The sequence below is a fragment of the Amblyomma maculatum genome, chromosome 4 (assembly GCF_055883805.1).
Source record: "Amblyomma maculatum isolate TAMU_Amacu chromosome 4, ASM5588380v1, whole genome shotgun sequence".
Lineage (NCBI taxonomy): Eukaryota > Metazoa > Arthropoda > Arachnida > Ixodida > Ixodidae > Amblyomma > Amblyomma maculatum.
Genome location: NC_139347.1, coordinates 57661418 through 57688704, shown reverse-complemented (window position 1 = coordinate 57688704; position 27287 = coordinate 57661418). Strand labels below are relative to the sequence as shown.

At 43.4% G+C, this 27287-nt stretch overlaps 1 protein-coding gene across 2 annotated transcripts in view; it reads left to right on the top strand.

The window, feature by feature from the left end:
* Positions 1–27287, top strand: part of Uch (Ubiquitin carboxyl-terminal hydrolase) — a 99381-nt gene that overhangs the window by 6173 nt on the left and 65921 nt on the right. For both annotated transcript variants that reach the window (XM_084601610.1, XM_084601611.1), the window contains 4 exons: positions 5648–5730; positions 11421–11468; positions 14271–14346; positions 20539–20597. In XM_084601610.1, the coding sequence (XP_084457736.1) occupies positions 5648–5730; positions 11421–11468; positions 14271–14346; positions 20539–20597 (266 nt within the window). The remainder of the gene's footprint in view (positions 1–5647; positions 5731–11420; positions 11469–14270; positions 14347–20538; positions 20598–27287) is intronic.

Genomic DNA, 27287 nt, shown 5'->3' with positions numbered 1-27287 from the left:
TTGTATTTTTTGTAACTATATTTGTTTCCGTGCTGAAACTGCATATTTCTTTGAATTGGTATCATTACCACCACGATGCCGCTATGGTGATGAAGAGTTATTGCGTATCGTATATGTACCCAAACTTGTTCCCCTGTATTGTCTCCTTTGTATCCACTCATGCATGGGCCTGAGAAAGGCCTGCAATATTTGTAAATAAATAAAAAAAAAATTAAATCTCTTATATTGTATGCGATTCTGCACATGGCATGGTTCTTATATTTTTGATAGCAGCATTACTAGTAGCGAGGTTTAGTGTGCAGTCACAGATCCAAAGATGTATAGCAAAGGATCTTACCTCTCACCTTCACACATATTTTTATATTTTTATTTTAGGGAGGAACTTGTCTTGCATGAGAATGGTGAAATTGCACTAACATGACTAGCAATAGAGTGGCATCACGCATCACTTTAAGCTGTTTCGACCACTTGTTTTTTTGTTTTGTTTTTTAAAGAAAAGGACACATTTGCACTGACTTTTTGTAAAATGTGGTAGAGCTAAGGTTAGTGGCTTAGCACATCAATCAGGGTAAGCTCATTGGCATTTGCCACTGAGAGGTGTGGCATGGTAGAAGGCTCCCAGTGTACGGAAGAGCAGGTATTGAGCACTGCTGCACTCCCAGCATACGCTGGGAATACAGCAGTGCTCTATACCTGCTCTTCCCACCGCAGTGTATTAGAGCATTTGGAAAACTTGTTAGCGCCTGTAGCATGTCACAGCTGCCCAAGCTGATCGAATTAAGGGCTCGACAAATAGAAGCCACCAGGGCTACCAGCTGCACTATCCCCTCTTATCTACAAGGCAGTTGAAATGAGGCAGTAACTAGGCATTAAAAACCGTTCGAGCACCGTCATACAGCTTTCCTTCATAGTCGTGTAGCTGCAGTTGCTGTAAATGGCGATGAGTGAGTTCTACTTTATAACAAATCTACTCCACATTGGAGATTCCCCTAATAAAACATTTGACAAGAGAGTGCTTCCAAAAGCACTTTTTTTTTTTTTTTTTTTTTTTTTTTTTTTTTCTTTTTTTTTTTTTCATGCAGCCACACATTCTAACTTTGGCTTGAATGTGCAAGTGCCTGTCTGGTCTTGCTTTGAGACTGCCTTGCGCTTGAATCGAAGTTGATGGGGAAGAGGACGCGAAGCATGAGATTGGGGCTGTTTAAAATGGATCATGTCAGGCTCTAGCATTGACCTAGTTGCTTAACGAAGCAGCCAGGGAAGCTGAGCTGCGAGCTTCACCATGGATTCGAACCATGTTCACGGCCACATGCTTTTATCTGTCATGTCTTATAGTTATTATGTGGTCTTCATGCCGTGCGTGATGTCGCGCTGTAATGATGCCATAACGGTTTTGCTGCCTCATGGGTTCATACCAGAAATTCCAGTGCGCTATCTTTCATTCTGTGCATTCACTATACTGCTGCGCATGCTCATAACTCTGTAAGGCGCAATAGCAGATGCCATGCTAGCTTCATTGCCTCAGTACAGCAATGTTTTTCCCAGGAGAACACCCATTAGCCTTAAGAGCGTGACTTCATATGTGGTAGATATTCCTAGCTCTCTTTTTGACATGTGAGAAAACATGTATTTGAATTGAAATTTCCTTCTAGATGCAATGCAGTCAATTCATTGTAAAAGATTGTGAAGGAAAGGGAGGAATAAAGGATTGCGATTTATAAGACTTAGGAGTGGAGTCAATCCATGCATAGTGACAAAATACCAAGCGAAGCAGAGGCAAACAAACCCATAACCAAATTATTGTTTATTTACTTTACCCTCAGGGCCCGAGGGCATTATAGAGGGAAATGGAGGTGCATAAAAGCATAAAATACACAACTGTGACAGAGAAAAAAAAATAGAAGTACAGTCGTGCCCCGTTAATATCACCCCCGTTAATATGGACAACCCGAATTATGGACAGTTTTTCTGGGGACGAAACTTTTTCAATGTATTTATGCCTCGTTAATATGGAAATTCACTGTCTGGACAATGAACAGGGGAAGAATGCACACGGCCCACTTGGGCCCCTGTATTTTTGTCTCGTTAATATGGATAGTAGTTGAAAAAAACAGGGAGTCCGAACGCAAGTTAAAGAAGGGCACGCTGCCCGCGAACCTATGCGACAGCCGGTACGGCCGGATGCCTGAACGAGTGCTGTGGGGTTGGAATGAACCAAAGCAGGAATGTCACTGTTTTAAGGGAGGAGGGGGGGAAGCGCAAGTGCGGAGAGGAACGTACACAGCGAACCAAAGGTCATCTTAGTAAGAAAGACCCCGAAAGGGGGGAACCGGGAGATTTCTGGGCGCAGCGGAAGTGCCGCAACGAGAGGCCGCAGTCGGAAAAACAGCAACATGTGGTTGCAATAAATTCTGCTGAACGTGAACAGAGACCAGTAAACGCGCAAGAAAGAAATGACAGGAAGAAAGACAAGTGCCTAGAGTGGCAGCGGGAACTGAAGTTTTTCTTTCCCAAATCACAATGTGTGTTCCGCGAAGCCATTAACGCTTTTCGGTCAGTTAAAACACATGAAGTAGAGCGACAAAAGAAAGGCGACGAACACGCAACTGGGACCGGGCATCTTGTCCTGGATGCGCTTCTCTCTCATGCTCCTGGTTTTCGTCCCTGTTGCGCTGTGAACTGCCACATTTTGCACCCAGGCGGTTCGCATGTCGGCTTCGCTTTGAGTCAACGATGCGGCCTTGACAAGGTCTGAGCTCTTCTTAGTCGGCTAGCCGTCGTTATAAACTGTACTTCAGCTTGAAGTGTTTGTTTCATAGGAACACATACAAACGGTGCCAGGAAGATGGGATGCTCGATAGCTCTCTGCATAGCAGCTTGCCAACATGACTCCCTCACTTCCCTACGGAAAAAGTTCAAGTACAAGGCAAAAAGAGAGAATTAGAAGAACGGAATGGCAGAAAGGTTAATTAGGCAAAAATGTGCAAAGCATCAGGAGCCTGTGACCCTCAACTTGAGTCTGGCTTTTGGCATGGCGAGAGTTAAATGCAAAAGAACGATGCTGAACTTATACGCGTAGCAAGAAATCTGTGATTACAAGCAACAAAAGCCATCTCAGTCAATTCAAGCCGTGAGGGACTTGGCCCAAGTTAAACTAGGCCTCAGTCTCGACAGGTCGACGGTAGCATCGGAATTACAGGACTCTGATAAATGGCTCAACGTTGGCGCCGCAGCATCAGCCACAGTCCCACAGCGCCCAGCACAGTTCGAAGAAATGGAGTCAGCCTTGTTAATGTGGTTTGGAAATGTGCGCGCAAATGGTGCTGTCGGGAGCAACGAAATGCTTCAAGAGAAGGCTCGCTGCCTGGGCAACAATTATAGATATGTACCGTTCCTTCTCCTCTGTCTTGACAGGTTTTAGCTGTGATGACTTACGGTATGCTTTGTTCAGTAGTTCAGGGTGATGTTTACTCAGAAAAATTTTTATACGCTCTGTCTAGGCGTGACTACTCAAGAGGGTGGCTGACAAGGTTTAAGAACAAACATGGCACCTCGAGTCGACGGATTCATGGGAAGGGCATAGTATCGACCACTCGGCTGTTTCCTCGTCTCCGGAGAATCTCAAGCAGCTACTTAACAGCTACTTAGCTCAGTGACGACGCCACAGTGATTAGAGAATCGGACACTGATTCATCGGCCAGTGAGGAGTTTGTGCTCGAACGTTCGACCAACAGAAAGCCCACCATCATGCGTGTCATGGTGCGCGAGTTGCTTCAAACTGCACTACAATTTTTCGAGGAGAACAATGACAAGGATAATGCACTCAAAATTGCCGGTGTTCTGTCAGATTTTGAGTCCAGTGCCCACCGTTATGTACAAAAGCAGTCATTAATTACAAATTTTTTGTCGATAAAATCCTTTTTATTTCGTTTCGTTTTTGGAATGTGGAAGGGGAATATTCACATAGTTACAAGCATGAAAACATTCAAAGGGAAGCAATAGCTTCGCAAAGTGCATTATAATCTAACATGCAAACAATATTGCTAGATGCTCCACAAATGTTCATAAAGCAGAGATGAAAATTCATCGTGAGACACTGCAGACACCACGTCAGCAGGTAGCCGATTCCAGTTGTTGGTGGTCAGCGGAAAGGAGGAATATATAAAGCAGCGCAGCGCTGAATTCTTTGACATGTAGAATGGGTTTATTATGAGTTATGCGAGATGTGCATTCCTTGCTGTAACATTGCTCATCAATCCCAGCAGTTTCATGATTTATGCTTCTAGAAATTAATGATAAATTGACTCTACTGTCTAATGGAGGTACGGAATTTTTCTTCCTGAAGTGGGAAAAGATAAAATGTAATGCAATACGCGTTTCTGAACATGCTCCGTCTCCTGTGCTAACACTTTGCTTTTCGGGCCCCACACCTCACATGCGTACTCCAGCAATGGGCGCGCCAACATTTTATATGTAGTTAGTTTTGTTTCACTTGAAACAAATTTTAGTTTTCCCTTGAGGTAGCCTAACTTCTTATTAGCTGTGCATAGTTATAACGTATAAACATGCGTAATTATTGTAACAAGGTAAAAGCGGTCATAGTGCAGCATATGAGCTTAACCATTCATGTGGGCTATGAAAAATACCATGATGGAGGGCCTATGGTTAATTTTGACTACCTAGCATCGCATAATGCACAGTTGGTGGTGCATTTTCTCCCCGAAGTGTGATTGCTGTGATTGGAAATCATGCTCGCATTTAACTACCAGTCACTTCATTTACTGAGCCACTGATAAAGTAAAAACTTGGTTACAGTAAAGTTAAACGCATCCCTGTTCCTCTTCCATAGACAACTATACCTTGTGTCCCCTTTATATTAAACAGTATTGATAATAATTAGTTGAAGTAAAGTGCGTCCGGCCGCGTTGATGTACTTCTCATGAAATGACATCGCAGCATGTATGATACCTAAGACTGCAAGGTGGATTTTTCTTTTTTAAAAAATAAAAAAATAAAACCGAGAGAGAACAGTAAACCTGGCTATGAGCATGGAAAAAAGGCGGTGCAGTTCATTCAGAAAGCAAAAGAGAATGAAAGTACAGCGAGATATATGGAAGGAAAAACACAGCTGAACATTCATAGCACAGGGCAGCGCGAAGCACAGGGCAGCGGTGGCAAGAAGGGGAGGCTGCTTTACTGCGCTTGACTGTCGCGCACATTTTTCTTATCTACTGCCTCTTAAATGACAAATAGTGGAAGATGACTCCATTTGTTTTTAGCATCAAACTCAGTTGTATTCGTAGCCATGATGCATTCATGCTAAAGTGGTACTTCCATAAGATGTAAACAAAAAAATCTTCTAACTGAAAAAGAAAATTGCACAGAGACGAGCAGAGGGATTGAAGGTATCTTAGTGTTGTTTTCATAAAGCTATGAGGCATGTTACTTAACTGGCCATATAATTACCAGACAGGCATCTTCAGGGCCATGTCATCACCTACTGATGTATTAAAAGATTTTCGCTGGTGCGGGTGACTTTAATATGCAGGGTTCTACTGTACTTAAATTGTTGTGAAAAGTGTCAATGAGATTAGCCATATCACTGCCACAGGTGTATGTTGTATGTACACTTTTCTTGTATTTGTAGATGATGGTCTGCTCAACAAGTTCCTGGCTGCTACTAAAGCTATGAACCCTGATGAGAGAGGAACCTACTTGGAGCAGTGCAAGGTGAGTGTCCTCGGCATTTAGCAGTGCCTTATATCTTCCAGTGATTTTGCAGGGAACGGCCCGACAGTGCCGCCCGTGGGACTGTCAATAACATGCATTCATTCTGTTTTGTATGGTCTGACCGTGCGACCACTCCGCATTTTGTTAGGGGAGTATTAACAGTAGGGGGCACTTTTCTGGTACAGCTCCTACAAGCTCTGGGATTGACGGAATTCATGTTTCACTGCTAATTTCACTTCCTTTTTAATAATGCGACACCGTTAAAGGCTCCATTACAGTTGGCAGGTGACATGACCGAGCACTAATTCATTAATGGGTTGCGTAACGTAATGAGTCCACATTATATCACAAAAGTTAAGAGGAACTGTCAACTCGGTTTGCTCGTTTAGTTTGGGGAGGTGGGGTAGCAATTAACCTTCCAGGGCTCTTGGGTGCAAAGTCAGGCACACTACTTTTAGGCCACGCAAGCACATTCGTACATCCTAATTAAAGCATTAATATCTGTGTTCGGTATGAGCCCTTACGGCTGTTATCAGAATAATGTGGCGTAAGCTTAGGGCTTTATGCTATTGAGAATGTGCAAGATGATAAAGGCTCATAGTAAGGAATCACTAATTAAACGAGTTACTGAAATGAACCACAAGGGGTGCTGTGAGCAGGAGTCATTAACACTATCGCATCATACCCTTAAAGGCGGAGCTTAAATGTCTTAATTTGCTCGTAGTTACCATTAAATGACTGCATCATCATCATCATCATCAGCCTGACTATACCCACTGCAGGGCAAAGGCCTCTCCCATATTTCTCCACTTCAGACTGCATCTCAGTCTAAAATTGTTTAGCTAATTGTCATTTCATGCAACTCTTGAATTTTATCTGCTCTTGGTTTTAACATATTTCTTAAGGCTGCTCTTATGTTGGGGCTGCTTAAGCAGCAGGGTTTCTGTCACTCTTTTTCCCGCTGTCTTCATATTCTGACCTGCGGCCCATACCTGCTGGTGCGTTCATGCACAGATGTAGTTAATGGATGGGTTGCTGTGCCATGTTTTCTTCTGATTTGGCTCGGTGTGGTTACTAGGCAGGCAGTCAGGTTACTGCAGTTCCTCCATGTTTAAATTGTGGCCACATCCCTTGACGAGAAGCTGCACGCGAAAACTCTATGTGGCAGCGTGTGTACCGCTACAGTTGATTCTAGGCCTGTCTTGGTGTATGCAGTCTACATTCATTTGCAGGACCATCTGACTTGTTTACATCTTGGTTGCCTTGGTCCGAAATGTTAACACAAATCCTGAGTGATTTTTCCAGAGGAATCTCGTGCTTGCTGTGCCCATTTGTTGACAGTGTCCTTGCTATCTGCAGTTTCATTACTCCAGCCTAGTCTTTCTTTTGAAAGGAGACTTACAGCTTCATATTTCATATCCGTGCTGATTGTACACAAAAAGATTCTGCAGTGTTAAATACCCACCTTTCTGTTCTTTTCTATTTTCTGTAGTAAATGCAGGATAGGGATCATTTGTGTAACTATTTTGTTCTGCCTTTGCTGGAACCTTTACAATTTATAGCTTTTGACTTTTCTTTGTTCCCAAGGATGCGGCATCGAATCCCGGCCGCAGCGGCCCCTTTTCGATTGAGGTGAAAAGCTAGGCGCCCATTTGCTGTGCGATGTCAGTGCACGTTAAAGAACCCCAGGTGGTTGCAATTTCCACAGCCCTCCACTGTGGCATCTCTCATAGCCTGAGTCTCTTTGAGACATTAAACCCCAGAAACCAAATCTCTCTGTGCTTATGAAACTGCCATAGAAGACTTTTCCTTCTTTTCTTCCCGGGTTGCTACTGAAAGCTAGCTGCTTCTGCTCTAGTTTCATTTCCTGGTCACTTGCTCTTCACTGTGGAACATCTGCATGTTTCCGCAAACCTCACTGCTGTCATTTCATTTTGAAATGATAGCAGTGAGTTTTTAACCCTTTGCGGTCCGTTGTCGGGCAGGGCCCGACATCGGAATACGGCCGTAGCGGTCCGCTGTCGGGCACCGTCCGACAAGGGTGTTCGTGGTTTAAATTTCGCGGCTTTTCTTACTGCGATCCATCTGAATTTTTTTCTACATGATGCGCCATCTCTTGAGTGTCAACAAAACTACGTTTTTTGAAGTTTACTTTTGTTTGCACCAGGGTGCAGCACAATGTTCAGCACTGCTCCTGGATACCAGAGCTTTCCTCCGCGCGACACCGCATGTTCGGTCGGTTCGCTGAGAAGCATGGCCACGTTTTCACCGCGTGCGTTTTACGGTGGTGCATTTAGTGACAGTGACGATGATTTCAGCGAAGAAGAGAACTATGTGCCTCCATCAGATAGTGATGACAGCGATTCGACAGAAGAGAGTGATGAAGACGACGGCGGCAGTGGAGACAGTCCGTCTGTTGACACACGAGGGAACAGTGCGCGACCACGGGCTGCGGTCTGGAAGGAGTATGCGGATAACGTGCCTGATTTCTCCAAGTTTCCCTTCACTGTCAGAAATGCAGGATCACAAGTAAGCGCTCAGAATCTGAACTGTGAGCTGGATTATTTTCAGCTGTTTTTTACAGACGAGCTGATGAACAATATTGTGAGCGAAACGAACAGGTATGCGCGCGAAAAGATTTCGAGTGCCGGTGAGCTGCCAAAGGACTCAATCTGGAAGGACTGGCAAGACGTGAATTTGACAGAATTCAAAGCTTTCCTCGGCGTAATTGTAAACATGGCCTTGAATCCAAAACCAGAACTAAAAGAATATTTTAGTCAAGAAATTGTAAATAACATGCCTTTTTTCCCGCATGTTTTCTGCCGCAAAAGATTTTTGCAAATCTTTTGGATGTTACACGTTGCCCCGTGCCATGATGCCTCTTCAGGTCGGCCGGCAACCCGTGGAAGCAAAATCAGGGACGTTGTCAACTACATCGACACGAAATGCAGAGAGCATTTCAGAGCCGGCCCCAAAATTTGCATCGATGAGAGCACCGTTGGTTTCAAGGGCCGTGTCTCATTCAAATGCTACAATCCGCAAAAGCCTACCAAATGGGGCATGCGTGTCTATGCACTTGCCGATTGTCAAACGGGATATATTACGGCAATTGAGCCCTACTACGGCAGCACAACAACTGACAGCCTCATTCGCCCCGAGCTCCCCTTCACCTGCCGGATAGTTCTCCACCTTCTCCAGAAAGTGCAGCAAGCTACACCGGGAAGTGGATACCACCTCTACACAGATAGATATTACACTTCGCCGATGCTTGCCGAAGAATTACTTCTACAAAGAGTGCAACTGACTGGTACCGTGATGCCAAGTCGCAAGCAAATGCCACAACAGGTAAAGAAAAAGCTGAAGAAGGGCGAAGTAGCGGCGTACAGAAAAGGAGACTGCTACATGGTGCTTGCTTGGCGAGACAAGCGTCAAGTCACAATGCTGAGCTCTGCCCACAATATATCTGTGAAAGAAGTGACAAGGACGCAAGCAGGAGGAAAGAAGGTGACGATGAAGAAACCAGTGGTCATATGTGACTACACAGAGCACATGGGGGCTGTTGACCGTGCAGACCATTACTGTGCGAGCTACGCATTTTGTAGGAAGACTATGAAATGGTGGCGAAAGCTTTTTTTCTGGCTTTTAGAGGTTGCCATCGTCAATAGCTTTATTTTGAAGCGCACACAGCTGCAGATTGATGGTGAGAAGGAACAGCGGCACCTGCAGTACCGCCGCAACCTCATCCAACAGCTGGTGGGGGACGTGAGGGCTAGAGCCAGAAAGCGCGGCCCGTCTGCACGGAAGGAGTGCGAGGAAAGGCTAGACGGGAAGTGCCATTTTATCTACAAGCTTTCAGGCCGAAGCAGCAAGGACTGTGCTGTTTGTAGTGATAGAAAAACAAAAGGAGGCAGGAGGGAAACTGTGTTTTTCTGCAAGACCTGCAGTAATAACCCTGGCCTGCACCCTGGAGAATGTTTTGAGCGCTATCACACGCTGCCCAAATATCGGTAAAGGAGTTGCGTGCAGAATGCAAGAGAAAAAATAAACATCCTATGAGTTTTTCGTCCGCAGTTCGTGTTTTTCTTCGCGGCGTCACAAACTGCCAAAATAGTTTCGGACCAGGACAGCCGGAAAGTGGGTAAAAGTTTCGGACCGCAAAGGGTTAATGGATACCTACCTGCCTTCCTTGCTAAAGCCGCCATTTTGTTATCTTGGAGACATTTCTCTCTGCTCTGAACTGCTGCAGTGACTAAGCGACTATGATATTTTTATGCTAAGCATAGTTTAGAAAAGCTAAGAAATGGAATTTTGTGTGCTCAGTTGAGGTCTTTTCTGAGTTATTTTTTATTAGCTGAAAAAAAAAAAAAAAAAAAAAAAAAAACTTTTATTTTTGTAAGTTATAAAATTGAGTTAATCCTCATAGGTGAGCTTTGTTATACAGTCAGTCCTTGTATCCATTACAGATTGCATTGAATTACAAACATAACGTTAGAGGCCCTGTTCTTCAGAAAATCTGGCATTGATGTCGGGAGCGAAAAAATCACTAGCCTGATTCCAACAGGTGGTACAGACTTGCTAGCTTACTGAAGGCCTGCAGAAACTCTTGCCTAGCGGGCTTCGCTGCAGAAGGAGTCGTAAATTAACTTTGCCCAAATTTTTATTGGAGGTGTTACTGTGTATCGCATTTCTTTGTGTACCAGTAACAGAAATAGACCTTTTATGACCAGCGGGGGCCTCTCATAAAGCACAGTCTGCTGCGGCTTTCATGTAAGATGAGCTAGGACTAACGGTGCCCAGTGTGGTGTGTTCTCATCATTGTTTCTGCAGGCAGCATGTCACTGCAGAAAGTGTGCCACTAGTGTGGGGCACTTCCGGGTTGCTAATAAGCTCATCTGCCATCTTGTTTTATATACCGAGCTATGAAACCTTTTTTTTCGTGGCGCCCTTTGAGTTCGAATATCAGAGATCAGCTGTATAGGTTGTAATAACAGTACACTTGTTTTATATATTTTTTCCTAATTCCTTTCCTTTGCCTCTTCACACACATTACGATCTACATCTGTCAAATTTTTGTGATCATACCATTCCATCTGGGAGTTTGCATGTACTCATAATGAGAAGGCAGTCTGTCAGTGTTGGGGCTGCCATCTGAAAGAAAGCGTTTGTGTCTGCATATAACCTAACTTGGGGTGGGCCTAATACAAAAATGTCTGTAAGCCATAAGGAGAGTTGTCCAGGCTTGTTTCTAACAGGCATTAGCCAAACTCGTCCTGAACTGAAGTCACGCTACCGCCTGGAATGGTGAAGCAGGTTTAGTTTATCAGTCCTTTAAGCAATGCGTTTAGAATAACTGCTTCTATATTTATCATAACCTGTGCCATTCATTTTAACAGTAGTTACAGGAATTTGGGGGGGTGCTTATACTAGCGTTTGTCTACTTGTTCTGATGGCTTGCAGTTTTACTGAGCTAGACAGAAGTGTGATGGGACCGAAGTTGAATTCAGTGCAGGCGGATTGCAAAAATAGCCACCTTCTAATAGTGCATGTTAAGGAATCTCACTTGGCCCAGAATTTCTCCAGAACTCTCCACTATATTGAGCTTCATAATTACTTCATTCTTTTTTCATTTGAAGATTTGTTAGATTTATATTTATAACTTGCAAGTAATTTTTCATGTTATTGTTCTTCAGGAAATTGCCCAAGTCCATGAGGAGTATGCCAGACAGGGACAAACACAGGTAAGTGACTAACGCAGTCTTGTTAGACCATATTTTTCATGTTGCATCAAATGAGTACAAAACTTTACTGGAGCTGTGCAGGTTTGTACAGTTCATAGGGGCTATCTGTGCTATCTGTGCTTCAAGCAGTATGTCAAGATTAAAAAAAAACAAGTACGTAGTGCATGTTAGGAAAGAAGGAAGTGCATATTGGCTTGACATTATACTTATTAGTGACAGATCAGCATTGGCCTGCTAACGGGGGATGCAAACACCAGTTTCAAATGCTTTTGTGCCACTATTGAACATGTTTCAGCATCTGCCTTGAAGTTTAATAGCTGAAGTTTAATTTTTCTTCATTTTTTTTTTTTTTTTCTTGGTGGTGGTTCTCAAATTGCTCAGCTTTGAAGTTGACAGTGCTTGCTCTTGCCAGCGTGGCACGCACTCTTAAACATGGCAAACTTTGTGATTCAGCTGTGCCGATGGTTGATTTTGTCAACAACCTGGGTGGCAATGACTCTGACTATGCAGCTTCTTCCTTCTATTATAGTTTGGACAGCAACAAAACACCTGAGAATAAGCCCAGAACGTTGGTGTCAAGGCCTTGTATTTGGTTGGCTTAAGCTGGGTGAAATGGCTATACAACTCCACCTAGTGGTTGATTTTAAAATAATATGTGAAGCATTCAAGTGCCGTGATTTAAGTGCGTTGACAGCCCTGACTCAAAAGACAGCCTGAAGATGATATTCTAACAGTCGGTGTGGCGACATGCTATGGGTATCTTCGAAAAAGCCAGTCAAGGTAATGTGACCATTGATTAATGGATTGTATTGCTTGAACACTAGTGTTTGCTGAAGAATTTTGTTATTAAGCAGTTCAGCAGTGGGGGCACTACTTTTTTACTTTTGGCAGCCTTCTCACTGTTGAGTATATATAGCTATGATCTATTGGGAAAGGGCAAAAGGGTTTTAAGAGCTTTCACTATAGGCTTAACTTTGAAAAAGGAGAGGAAAGCTGAATGGCACTGGCGGCATACGACAAGGAAAGAGAGCAGGTTTCCCAGCTGTATTCATTAAGTGACTTCGAATCCACCGAGAAAATGGAGTTTCTCTAGCTCTTAGTGTTGGTCTGGAGCTAGATTAAGGGCAGCAGTACTATGCCGACTTGGCTTGGCTGCATAGATGTTCCATGCACACATCTAAGTTTTTTCCAGGTATGCATAACGACCTTGCAGTTGAGCTCACGTGGCGAAACCTTTTTCTTCGGAAAACCATTTGCACTGATTCAGAAAAAGCCAATGGTTCACGGGGTGCTCTTGAATAACTAACTCCTGAGCCGGGGCACATTTGATGCAAATACCCAACTAACAAGCTCTTTAGTTCATGACAGTCAATCACCAGTTTTTGTCCCAACGTGCACATCTAAGGCATGCTCACCTGGTTGGTTCTGGTGGTTGTTTGACAGTCTTAGTTAAAAAGTAAGTCACAGACCCCTTTGATTCAAGCCACAATGCCACTGAACAAGCCGCAGGTGGCTCCGAAGAGGCATGCTTTTTTCGCATCTGTCTTCTCACTACTGCCAACGTCAATTGCAATAATCCTTACAGGATGGCAACCTGCAGGTTGCATTTGTTATAGTTTGATAAAATCTGAAAATGTGGCAGTTGGCAGCTACTCACTGCATTTTATTGATCTGCAAAGAAATCACAACAGTGAATGAAATCGACATCTTCATGCTTCACTGTCAAGTCAGGGGCTCAAAATTTTGTCTTGCGATTAGCTTTATGCTTAGGCAACAAGAAGGGCTTTTGCAAAACAGGTCCTTTTAGAAAGGAGTCGTGGAGGAATGGTGCGTGGTGGTCCTGAATGTGGGCATTGCAGCAGACTGAAGTATTTATTTCTTAACACACTTCTGGGACATAAAATTCGTGAATTCATTTGCATACTTTACAACTACTGATTAGAGGCTGCTTGCCAGCGTCTTAAGGAAATTGAGCTTTTTGATAAATTGTGACTGCTAGAGTGTGCAGGCTGTACTAGAAATTAGCCAAAACATCATTCTGCATTCATGAGCCTCTTGATGTGGTTTACTTTTGTTCACTTCATCCTCCGAGGCCATGACTGGGTGAAAGTGTCTCAATGCTACTTACCATTTCCAAATCGTGAGCTATTGATTCTTTTAACACTTTAGGTGTATAGCAGTTGTCAGAAAGAAGTGAACTGAGTGTCAGTATATAAAGGCCCTAGCTTATTTTTTCTCCTTGCATGTGTTAAAAGATAAATGTCGATCTGAAATTTACACAGCACCATACTTGAAAGCCGAGGTTATGTGCTGCAAAGCACGAAATTTTCAGCAGCAATGCTGCTTCAAGAAGCTAAGGCCCACATCTCTGTCATTGCTTTAATCCATTGTTTCACTGCTGTATGGCACATTGGCATGTTAACAGTACAAAATGGTCACTAAGTTATTAAATCAGGGGTTAGAGGTCAGCAGACTTAAGCGGAAGCCTAGAGAAATTTTGACAGAAATATGGAAACTGGTTGAGGGCAGGGATCCATGCAGCTGTTAAGGAAGTATGATGCTTAGCAATATGAACTGCTTTCAAAGCCCTTACATTGAGCCTTGTTTAAAATGCACTGCAGACCTTTGTTTCATTATGTCTCTAGCATGGTAAAGTGCTATTGGAAACGTGGAAACAAAGAGTTGAGACATGAAAGGACATTGTTACACAGTGCACATTGTTATGTATAGTTTTCGTCTTTGTTAAGCACATACCATGATGATAATGCACTGTGGTTGCCACGCTTGTTTTACTTCCTTCAGGCACCGAGCGCAAATGAAAATGTGGACCTGCACTTCATTTGCTTGGCAAATGTTGATGGCCACATCTATGACTTGGGTGAGCAGCAATATTTTTTGTTACTCGTGCATTTTTCACTTCATGTGGTACTGAAGTTTTTTTAAACACAGTAGAACCTCGCTATAGTAAACTCGCATATAGCAAAGTGAAACTGAAGTCCCAGTTCATCTTCCATAGACAACTGTACATTTCTCCCCTTTTATAGTAAAGACATTTTCGGTAAAAATCGGTTATAGTAAAGTGCGCCTGGCTGCAGCGACAACGCCGCCCGCACACTACCTAGAATAGCCAGGAAAATATTTTTTTTATTTGAAAACACAAAAATAACATCGAACTTCCTTTTAAGTGGCTTTACCACCAGGCTTAGCAGCTTTCAGGAGAAGCCTACTTTACGGAGGCCTTGGACCCGTGAGGGAAAGCAAGCAGCGCGTAGGAAAACAAAAAACAAACTACAAACATGGAAAGGAGACAGCGCGGTCCTTTCAGAAAGTAAAGGAGAGTAAAAGTGCAGCAAGAAATAGGAAAGGGGAAGAAACGGGAGGACATTCACAGCACTGTGCAGCACGAGGCAGCGGAGGCAAGAAGTGGAGGTGCAGCATGTGCGGTCTTGCAGCACTTGACTGCCAGGTGCATTTATTTATTCGCTTTTAAAAGAATGAAACGGCAAAAGGTAACACCGTATTCATGCAAGGCTTTGGTTTTCACATGAAATTTAACTTGGTTGTATTCATAGCCACAGTGTCCCCATTCTTAAGAGGTACTTCCACAAGATGTAAAATTTTTGTAACTGAAAAAGATTGCACGAAGAGATAAGAAAGAGATGGATGGTATTTCAGAGTTTTCTTTCATTAAGCAACAAGACATGTTAGGTAAGTGCCCATTTAACTACTAGACAGCATCTTCAGGACCATGTCATCACCAACAACTGATATAGTAAAGATTTTTGCTGGTCCCAGTGACTTCACTAAAGAAGGGTTCTACTGTATTTGGAACATGTATCCTTTGACTGATGCAGCTTTCTGTAGAGAGAGGGGTAATGAAAAAGAAAAAGCTGGGGTGAGCAAATCATTAGGTGGTTTATATTTTGTGCAAGTAGAATTAAAGGTGTACGCTTCAAAGAAATATATTTGGAAGGAAGGCCATTGCAGTTTAACATGATAGCGGAGCTCAGGAGGCTGGCATAGACGTCCCGCGTCTGTTGTCTGGCAGTGAAAAATAATCGGAGGAATCTGAAAATAGTGACAACAAATTAGGGTCCAGACTAACCCATAATTGCTAAAGAGGTTGTTGTAAGTAGATTAACTCGCGATATAGGAATATTTCTTTAAAATAAGTTGGTTTTATTATACCGGTATTGGGAGATGTCGGACCCAGGCCCTCTGCATGCAGGTGGGCACGCTATGCGTAGGCCACGACCACGAAGGCTCGTTGGTTCCAGCTTGATACTGAGGGACCTTGTGAACGCGATGAGATGTGTGTGGTGTAGCAGTGTATGTTGATGTGTACTGATAGTAATGCAGTCATCATATGTTAATTAAGTGTCAGATAATTACGCGGAATGAAAGGTTCGGATATCCGCTTAGAAATCCCTTGCAAAAGTATACACCTTGTGCAAAACGACAGCCACGTCGCTGGTGGTGGAGATAAGTAAATCTGGAAGCGGAGCCAGCCATGTCATCTGCTAGCCGTGTGTTTCTATGCAGTCGTCGCATCATCAATTTGTTTTGCCTTGGCATTTGCATTGCGTCATAAACAGCATCCGCTGCCAATGCACTGTGACACAAACTACAGGGAATCTCCAGCAATAGTTTTTGCTTGGGCAAATGTTCGAAAGCTATAAACACACTAAAGAGCGTATTTACGCGTCCAAGCTCGGCAAGTAATATAACCGAGAGCGTACTGTTTGAATTCACTTCGTGTTAAGCTTGTGATTCCTATCTTATAATTCGATATGAAAGCGCTTGAAAGAATATTGGAGTGTCATCATGAATTTTCTGACAATTGCTACTGTTTGTTTAAGGTACAGGAAACAAAATATGTTTGTTACTGTGTAAACTTGTAATAGATCATTTATTTAGTGCAGTGCTGTATATTTTTGTGGCACTTCATTTTCCACTGCATTTCATTGGACCTGGGTGCAAAGTAAAGACGGATATGATGAGCGTCGGGTGCAAGATTCAATGAATAAACTATGGTGCTTGAAGCGCATGGTACATGCATTTAATTCCTTGTAAGTGCTGCTTGTTAGGAGCCACACGTCTAAATATTTTGTCCCTTTACGTGCATGAGCTTTACGAAGCGTCAAATTTGTCGAAGGTTGCAAGTGCTCACTTTATCGCGTTTCACCCATTTCCGATTCTCATCGCCCGCGATCAAGATCCAGTACTTAATTAAGCATCACCTATTAAGACCACAATACAATTGCTTTGTCGGACCCCATTCGCTTCACGAATTCAGTAGGTCCACCCTTATATAGCTTGAACCAGCGGAGCGTTCGTGACCTGTAAGCATGTCTGCCTCGCAACACTGAAGTCCTGGACTCAGCTTCCACCCCCACTCCAAGTTGACTCAGTTTTCATTTCCGCTCAATTCTCATCCTTTCGTTGCAGAGCTTCCCAGAGAAATTTAGCGTTAATCTGAACATTTCAAAACACTACTTAATTTTCTGTTGGGATTTTTCGTTCATGGCCAATGACGATGACACCGGATTTTCTACGACATGGGACCCTTAGCGACATCACATTAGTTTTGTAAATTCAGCTGATGAAGCGATGTACTACCTATGAGAGAGCAGTGCTGGCACGATGTAATGGCGCGTGGCGCAGAATGTCTCTTATATTGGGTGGAGGTGCTTCACCATAGGCAAATAGGAAAATAGATTGCAAAGCAAAGGCAGGATAGAGAAAAAAAGCAGAAAACAGCGAATATTCTGTGGAAGTTATTTATCAGTTGATGCAGCATACCCATAGTAATGCAGGACTCAACATTGCAGCTGCTCATTTGGCGCTTGTTTGTAATAGGCACTGGGCTTGGGAACACGTTAGTTTCTCCCAGATGGCTGCAGCATCATCAGCGTGTTCGCTTCTACATTAAGGGGTACCTCAGTTTTATGCTTCGGGATAATGCAGAAAAATTGGCAGGAGCTGAAAAAACAAATTGTTGCCACGCACGTTTGCAATTCTCACAGCGATACATAAGCAGCCGCGACTCGTATCCCGGAAGGACTTCTGGAAACGACCGCTAGGCAGCTTTCAGTGGTGCCCCTATGGACGGTGCACAGGGCGTATAGCCATTTTCTTCAAACTTATCTAACTCCTGTGTACGGACACTCAGTATATCAAACTGCGCGCCGTACCCCCCACCAAGGGGGGGCTATCGTATCGGGGTTCCTGCGATAACTGCGCGCACGTAGCCAAGTTGGCTGAGCGTCCTTGGGTACCTGCTGGCAGCACTCGCACTGTAAAACCTCGTGATAGGGTAAACACCCAGTCTGCTTGAAAGCGGTTTTCGGCCTGGAGTGCTTGTATTGAATATGACGTCGTGCGGGGAAGCCAGCGCTCACTGCTCCAGTCGTCGTGCGGTGAAGCCAGCCTCGCTGGCAGAAGGCTTGCTTCACTTCGGAAGACGTCAATGGAATCAACTCTACCAAGATGGCCAACTACTGTGCTGGAACCAATTTTAGTATAGTTATTTTGTTTACATTGTACCAGTAACAAAACTACACCTTTTATAACCGTAACTTGACTGAAGATAAAGCGCACGGGAAGACACACACAAGAGAAGAAGACACAGGACACGCGCTATCTTCTACTGTATCTTCTTCTCTGTGTCTTCTTCTCTTGTGTGTGTCTTCCCGTGCGCTTTATCTTCAGTCAAGTTACAATGCACCATCTAGCCCAACTTCAAGTTTTGTTAAACTACCTTTTATAACCGTCTATGGCTTTTCCCAAAGCACCGCTGCAGCTCTGATCTGAGCCCCAACTTGAACCACACTTCTGCCGCGCAGCGTGTCATGCAAGCAGCACGAGCTGCGACGTTCTGATCTTACACACAGAACGACACACGTGAGGGTGCACCCTGAGCACTCCCCTTTCTGTGCGTGGGTGCACCTTCCGGGTCAGTGCACTCGTAGTGAGTGCATTGTTGCCAGTATGTTGATCGGCAACATGTCACTGCAGAAGGCGATTCCCTAGCATGGGTACATCACATTCATGCTTCTGGATTACAAAGGAGCTCATCTACTGGCACGTTTTATACATCAGTAATTCGATATATTGAACTGTGGTCTCCTTTGAATTTGGTATATCCAGGCTAAACTGTTTTGCAATCCATGCCCTTTGTAGTGAGGCATTGGTGACTGTCACCTTGCTTAGCAAATTACAGTGGTTAGTTGTTTATCTTTTGCATGTATTCCACCCTTGCTATGTAAATCATGAACCACGGTGGCTGCAAGGAGCACTCCCCATTGTAAACCTTTTTCTATGTTCACCTTCTCCATACAGTCCTTGCCAGTTTATTTGCCCTGTGTTATCCTTGTGTACCATCCTCATAAGATGCTTCTCTTAGAAAGGCCCAGAGTATTCCCTGGCTGACATTGTCATATACCTTTATATTTAGAAAAGGCCAACCATTACACTCCCTTGCGCCGGAGCTATTTCAGTATATTGTTTTACCACAAACGATTATACTCCAAACATCTGTCCCGACAAAAAATTATTTTTATTTCTCCCATTATTAATTTCTCTCTAGCCATGTTTGCAACAAATTTTGATAGCCTTTATCTTGATTGGTCTTTATGGGCTAGTTCTGCTTTTTGCTCTGTTACCCTTTAAATTTAACAAAGCCTGCTGTGCATCCAATCTATCTGGTGCCTTCTTGCTCTGAAAGAATTGATTTATAGCTTTAAACAGTGCCTCTTTACTTTGTGACACCAGCTTTGTAATGAACCCTATTGGAATCTCATGAGGTCCACTTGGAAAAGATTCTTAGTAGTCTGTTCCAGCACTCTCTTCAAGTCAAGGTTGTTTAGGCTTAACCTTTTTTCCACATTCTTTTGTGTGGCAGCATCTGTTGGCTTGGAAACTGGCCCTCCATGTACTTTAAATTTCTTATAACATATTGATGTAGTCCAAAGCCTCCTTTTAGACTTTTGCATTCCTCGTCCTGGATGAAATGGACAAAAGTAAACGGAGCACGCAATCTCCTAAAACTTTTTATGCTTTGCATAATTGAAACTGGCAGTTGAGGTATGTGCGAACCGGTAGTAGTTGCCTGTACCCTTTCACTTGGGCAAGTATTGTTTTCTTATCTCCAGTGCAGAGGGTGTGATTTTAATTTGAATGGAAAAGCATGCTTCGTTTTACTTGCTTTCACACCTGTACATGCTTTTGATATTCCCCTGGTATTCCCCTGGTTTTGGTATTCAAGTGATTTCAACATTTCTTCACACTGTCCCTATTATTTCTTCTCACTTAAGAATGCGTTCCGCTTTATTCTTCGTGCCAGTGAGTTCGTGGAATAGAACTTATTTTATTCATGCAGTTTCGACTCCGCGATTATTGACGCCATTATAGCAGATCATTCACAAGTCTTTATGCATGAAGAGAAAATTAATCATTAGTTAGTGGAATAGATTATTCACTTTCAGCATTGTTTTTATCTCACTTCAGTCGCATTTGATCGAAAAAATAAGGAATATTCATTCCAGAACATTGTAGTTTATTTATTCAAAGTACTCTGAACAAAATATTGTAACAGCCGTGCACCTGAAGGCACAGAATCCTACCTTGTTTTGTCGTTGAAAAGCATGTACAATGCAATTGATATTCAGCTTATATTGTACGAGATTATAAATATATGAGCTAGGTTTATTTCTAAACACCCCACCCACCGTCAGTGCACCCGAGGTAATCCCAACAAATGCAGTAGGCCATACTGGGCACATTCTGATGCATTATTTTTTTTTTTTTCCCCTGAAGGTAACTGAAACTTGAAATGCTTTACCAATCGCAGTAGTAAATTCTTCAAACACTGACTCTTTTGGTGAAAACTTTAGGGCTTTTTGCCATGAAAATGATGTTACTTGAATATTATTAGATTTTTAAAGCCAGTTCCATTCTGTTTGTGTTCTTGCTTGTTTGCTCTTTTTTCTTTGAGAGACAAATTTCAGTGTTTTTTTGAATTGCACTTATATGTTTCTTGCTTTTTCTTCATGTCTTCTTTTATGACTAGATGGGCGCAAGCCATTCCCTTTCAATTGTGGGGCTACTACCGGGGATTCTTTCTTGAAGGTGAGTGCTACTTTGCTGCTGTGTGTCGTGAAAAATATGACTGTTGCAATGCCAGTGCATTGCTAAAACACAATAAAAAGGTAGGGGGGGAGTGGCCTACAACCCTTCAGTTTTATTTACCTAAGGAATAGGTTGCACAGATTTTTTTTTTTTTTTTTTCAAATCTGAAAAGCTTGTGGTGCTGAACTAACGTAACTGCGAATACAGTTCATTAGAGAAAAGGTGGACTGTATATGAAAAGAACATTGGTGGTTCTAAAGGGGTGCCACACAAGAGCCTAACTTCGCACAATCATTGTGCGAGTTTCATCCACAATGTTTGGCGTGCATGTATGCCCCATCAAAATGAAGTACATGCTGTTTCACATTTGAAGGAAAACTGGGAGTATGTGAACCAGCGTTGCTGCTGACAACCAGGGACAATGTTTACTTATTTAGCAAATACTGCCGGCCTGTGTCACTTAGGCAAGAGGGAGGTACAGACATAATGACAAAACGACAAGTACATTGCAGCACTAGCAAGTGGCAGAGTCAAAACCAGAACACAAAACTCAACACAATATCGAGTACAAAGGCAGAGAATTGACAACAAGGTCGAACAAAGGCATTGAACTTGGCCCAAAACAGAGATGCGTGTGAGCCCTATGCTTCACGAAGAGCTTGCAAAAATGAATTCACTGATTCTCGCTTGACAACATGTGCGGGTAGACCATTTGACTCGGCAATAGTATGGGGAAAGAACGAGTATTTAAAGACATTAGTTTGCATGAAAACGCGGCAACTTTTTTAGAATGGTAGAAGCGTGTAAGGCGACGAGATATGGACTGAACTGAAATTTTAATTTTGTTGTGATAAAATGAATGTAATAGCTTTAACCTTTCGCAAAGACGACAAATGGCCAGCTGTTCAAGTCTTGCAGTTTGCGGTAGAGAAGTTGGGGAAGCATTTCAACTATAATAAGATAAATCTGGCTGCTTTGCGTTGAACATTTTCCACGTTAAGTTTTTAGTTTCGGTCCAGGGATTTCACACTACCGCAGCATATTCCAATATTGGCCGAACAAATGTTTTGCAACCCAAAAGCTTTATTTTTGTGTGGATTGTGGCAGCATTCTTCTGAAATAGTGCAATTGTCTTAGGGCTTTCTTTTCTATGTATGCTATGTGCTCGTTCCATCGAAGGTCAGAGGTTATATGAATTCCTAGATATTTAAAAGCATTGACAACCAAGAGAGGTTTGTTGGCTGTGTGATATGTGAAACTTGAAGGATTCTTTTTACGTGTTACAGTCATTGCTATGGTCTTATTGGAATTCAGTCATTTGCCACGTCGAGCACAATTTTTCTATTGTAGATAGAGAATCGTGTAAGATGAGTTGATCTTCAGGGCTAGAAATTTCATGGTAAATTATACATTCGTCTGTGAATAGTTCGGTATGTTTTGAACTATGTCATTGATAAATACCATAAAGAAAAGGGGACCCAAGACAGCCCTGTGGAATACCAGATTCTGCTGGGACAGCATTGGAAAGGACACCATCAACAACCACACTTTGATGTCTGTGTGAAAGATAGGCTTCGATTTATAAGAGTAGGCACTCATGCTTTAGTATAGGTTTTAACTTCTGCAATAATTTGGGGTGGGACACACGGTCGAACACCTTCTCGAAATCAAGAAAAACAGTATCAACTGGACTATGCCTCTCTAGTGCTGCCTTTTAATCGTGAACAGTTGCAATAAGTTATTTTTCGGGAGTAGAGACACATGCAGTCTAAGCGCAACTGGCAGCTGTTTCTGAATGCTCGTCCATTTTAACCCAATCTCGTTGGCTTTCGGCGGGAGCACTTCGCAAAGTGCTGCGGCCATGTTCTTCTAGTTTCCGTCTGACTGTGATACAGTGAAACCTCGTTGTAACAAACAGTGAAAAAATCTGAAAATAGTTCGCTTTATCCATAATTCATATATAAAATTTCGTAGAAAATGCATGCAAGAGCAGCAAAATTCAATCAGAGAAGGCACAGCAACTCGGAGGGTGCCTACTTGGGTCACGTCCATTTATTTACGCGCAAAGGACTGCGTTATCTCGGCGTGCTTTTTTTTTGTGTTGATTGCGTTCCGTATCACGCCCTGTTCCACAGTTTGCAAACACTCAACAAGGCAAACCGACTGCTCTCAATAGCACTGCAGCGGCGGCGCAATAAATCCAATGCAGCAAGCGCTTCTTGTGAAGTCTGAATGTTCTCATCGTCTTCACGGTCAACCGGAGCTTCGTCAAACTTCCACAGCGATTTCGCCGCAATGTCGTCGCCGCTTACAAAGTCCTCTACAGTCATTGTTGGCGGGCATGTCACCAACAAAACGCGAAAAATCGTTCCAGGCTCATCGAGCTTGCGGAGGTCTGCTTGTGCTTCGTCGGGATCGTCCCCATCGTCACTTGATGCACGGGCCTCTGCTGGAACAAAATCTGCGTGCCAAAAGCAGTTGGCAATCGTTTCACCTATCACGCTGTCCCTGCCGCTTTAATGCTCCCAGCAAGTCGATCTTCAAGTCTTGCTTCATAAAAAGCTTCATGAGAAGGGTGTCAGTCAGCCTCCTCTTGAGTTCGTAATATCTGTTTTATGCCGAACCGCGTTCGCTATGGGAAGTTAAAAATACATGTGTTTGACAAAAATATTTCGGAAGAGTTCAATAATTCGTTATATGCGTGTTCATTATATCGAGGTTTGACTGTATAGTCTGGGCATGCTCAATCTGCTGGTTAGCATGAATGATACAAATGTGGACATCAGAACTTACTTTTGGTCTAAAAAGTTTCTGGTGCTCAACTAACATAACAAAAAATAGAATTTATTAGAGAAAGGATAGGCTGGATATTAAGAAAACGTTGGTATCCCAAAAGGGGCGCCACACGAGAGCTGAATTTTGCACGTGATCGTGTGAGGTTCATTTACAATTTTCTGTGTGCATTTATGCATGCACTAAATGAAGTACAGTCTTTGCCAAAAGTTTAGAGCCCAGGGGGTTTACTCCTGATGTGTACCATATGCCTTGTAATGCATTTCCAGTGTTCCAAATTTCCTGAAGTTGATGCAATTTTTCGTCCTGCCCTTGCCAACAGGAAGGACTTCCATGAATGCTAAAACAGTGCCACTACATAGCTTAGAAGCAGACCCCCTAAGCTCTAATTTTTTTACAAAGACTACATGCTCAACCTTCTGGTTCACCATGGATGGTAAAAGTGTGGACGTCGGCAACCCCAGCACACTGTTCTTTTCAAAGTGCTACAACAAGCATGCTTGGCAGTCAAAATAATGCCTGCCACTCTCTCCTGTGCACGATTTAAAGCTTGGAAGGAAGTGTATGCCATAAAGAACTACTATCACAATCTGGAACAATGTGGAAGCACTTTCACACGGCTGAGACCATTAGAGCTTACTCTGGTTGTCTTTTGTGGTGCCACAAAGTGATAGTCGCTTGCCAATTACTTTGAGTGTGAAACGACAAAGAGCACTAAACTTCACTACTACTTATTCTGCAATGGAGCCCAGGGAGCAGGCATCTAGAGGTGGCACCATAAAATGGTATAGACTTCTACTACCCTTTGACTGTGCGTTCCTCTGCATTCGCCATGCCTTCCTCATTCCATGGTAGCCCTCCTCTTCCTGTTTATAATGGTAACTGTCCGGATCGTTCTTGTGGCAGCCACCCTCAAGTTTCATCAGATATCACTGCTGCTGTTACCACTACACGAACGCAACGCACAGGAAAAGGTCACTTAACAGCTATTGCTGTAATACAATTTTGCGCAGTTCAGATATTTGAGACACTGTAAATTTGTTGTGTTCCTGTAACCCTAATTGGATGCCAGCCTTAGCTTTTGCACTGCAACCTACCTGTGATGCAGAATATATATGTGAAAGCATATTTTGAACATGGCACAAAAGGGAAGTAGGACGCAGAAGTCGCATGAAAGAACATTTGCCCTATATGCTCCATTTTCTACCATTGTCAGAATGCTTGACTCTAAATATGAGACTGCCTGTGGGTCCATGTAGTAAAATGCCACGAACAATACATTCTACTCAAACCTTCTGCTCACCGTCTGGACAATTACGGCTGTCATACATTTGCGCAAGGAAGTCATCATTCCTGAGATAGGCCACGTGACTAAGCTACAGAAAAGCCATGGGGGCTTTCACGGAGCCTTGCTGCTTGGATCGATCAAATTTAGCGCTTAGTGCCACGGCATAATTCTTGCTGAATGATCCCTGAATAACTCTGGAGACGTGTGAAAATAGACTTTCAGCTGCTGTGTCTTGTTTTCCTCATCTCTCCTTACTCTTAATATGAGGCTTTCTACGGGTCCATGTACAGTAGAACCCTGCTCAAGTGAAAATGAAGTCCCAATTCATCTTCCATAGACTACTCTACATTTTTCCCCTTTTATAGTACTATAAAGACATTTTTGGTAAAAATCAGCTATAGTAAAGTGCGTCTGGCTGCGGCAATGACTTTTCACGAAATTACATTGCCGCATGTGTGCTACATAGGATCGCGAGGCAATTTCTTTTTTTATTTTTAGGAAGAAAACGGCACAAACCGTTTCTTTATGTGGCTTTACCACTGGGCTTAGCAGCTGCAGGAGAAGCCAACTTTACGTATGCCTTGAAGCCGTGAGGGAAAGTATGCTGCGCGCAGGAAAAAAAAAAAAATATAAAGCTCTCTACAAGCATGGAAAGAAGGCGGCGCGGTCCGTTCAGAAGTTGGAGAATAAAGGTGTAGCGAGAAATAGGGAAGGGAAGAAACGGCCAAGCATTTGCAGCACTGTGCAGCACGAGGCAGTGGTGGCATGAGCTGAAGGCACGATGTGTGTGAATAACACAGTTTAATTATGCGTACTGGAAGCAGCATGTGGATGCATGCGAGGGACACATGCACAGGCGTTAAAACGGCGTCACTCCATCCCAGAATAAAAATAAAACAAAGGACGCGTCAAGCAACATCTAAAACTACGCGACTGACCATTGCTCGTGCCCGATCGCCGCCGCGGGATGGCAGAAAGTTTGGGAAGGCCAAACCGAAACTATGCGACTTTGCGCTATTGCAGGAATAGCGAACTTCTCATCGTCGCGATCGTGTCTGACGTACTGCGCTCGAAATGCGCGCTGTTTCACGCAGTTCAATTTCGGGGTCTATTTTGGTGATCGCGGGCTGCGCGGGTCGTGCCTCGACGCTGTCCCCCGTCCGAATCAACCGGTCCGAGCCGGCCCATATGTCCGAATTAACGAGCATCTGCCGTCATAGGCTTACATGGGCGTCGGCGGGGGCAACACTGTTGATAGAATTATACGAATTTTGCGAATTAATGAGGGCCGACTTAACTCGGTTTTTCTATAGTAAATTTCTTTTATGTAAAATTTTATTTATTCTAGTGGGCCTCGGGGTTTGGAGGTAGCGCATGGGTTCGGTAAAGCAGGTACATGCAATCTCGTAAGAGCTGTAATTAACGTTTTATCGTTGAGCGTTCGCCTACCCGCCGCCACCCCACACTCGTGCTTCACTCTGGTTCACGGCGCCCACTTGAACTTGTTGGCAAAACAAGTTAGGTTCAAGCTGTGAGTCAGCCGTCGAACCAGCCACGCCAGTAGCTGCACTTATTGCCTCTGATCTGCGCGGCACAGATTTTAAGCGTGCTATCACGAGGAACCTATAGATGCTTCTGCAAGAGCGACAACAGGCAGTTGGTGTCCTTTCATCTTCGTTTTCTTTGTCGCGGTTTTCCCGGGCTGGTAAAAACATCGAATGCATCGATCGATTGAAGCTGAAGACTTTAAGCTTGCACATAAACAAGCGTAAATAAAATGCCGTGTAAGGTTCAACGGTCCGCATTCTCTTTGTCGTTCATCCGCCGCGGACCACTGCGGCGAGTCGAACATGGTCGAACGTCCCCAGCAGTGGTTAGAGCGCTCGACTGCTGTGCCCAAGGATGCGGGTTCGAATCCCGGCCGCGGCGGCAGCTTTTGGACGGAGTCGAAAAGCAAGGCGCCCGTAAGCTGTGCGTTGTCGGTGCACGTTAAAGAACCCCAGGTGGTCGGAAGTTTCCGGAGCCCTCTACTACGGCGTCTCTCATAGGCTGAGTCGTTTTGAGTCTTTAAACATCCATAAACCAGCCAACCTTGCCGTTCTCTTCTTGAACGGTTATACGCGGATGTTTTTTTTTTTTTAACAGTGAGCGACCTTTACGCAATAGCTGTAGCTGAAAACGCACTCGAACTTACCCTCATCGCCTTTAATTATAATTTTAATAGCTTAAGATAATTACGACATTGTAAAGTTCCTTGCTCGACTGCTTCCTCTAATGCGACCCGGTCCTGCCAGCTGCACCTATAGTCACTCGGCGCCGGCTTTGGTGACGTTCAAAGCTGTAGTACAGTCGGTGACATTTTAGGGCAGTGACGCCGGCAGGTTGAGTAGCGGTACGTTCTGGCTCATTGCTGAAAAAAAAAAAAAAAAAACCAGAACTCTGGAAGCATCCAAGCGGTTGTTTTCTTTCCGTTCGACTATTTATTTATTTATTTATTTATTTATTTATTTATTTATTTATTTATTTATTTATTTATTTATTTATTTATTTATTTATTGCTACTAGAGAGGAATTCTGCTGAAACAGTCAGTAGTTCAAGCCAGCTCTCT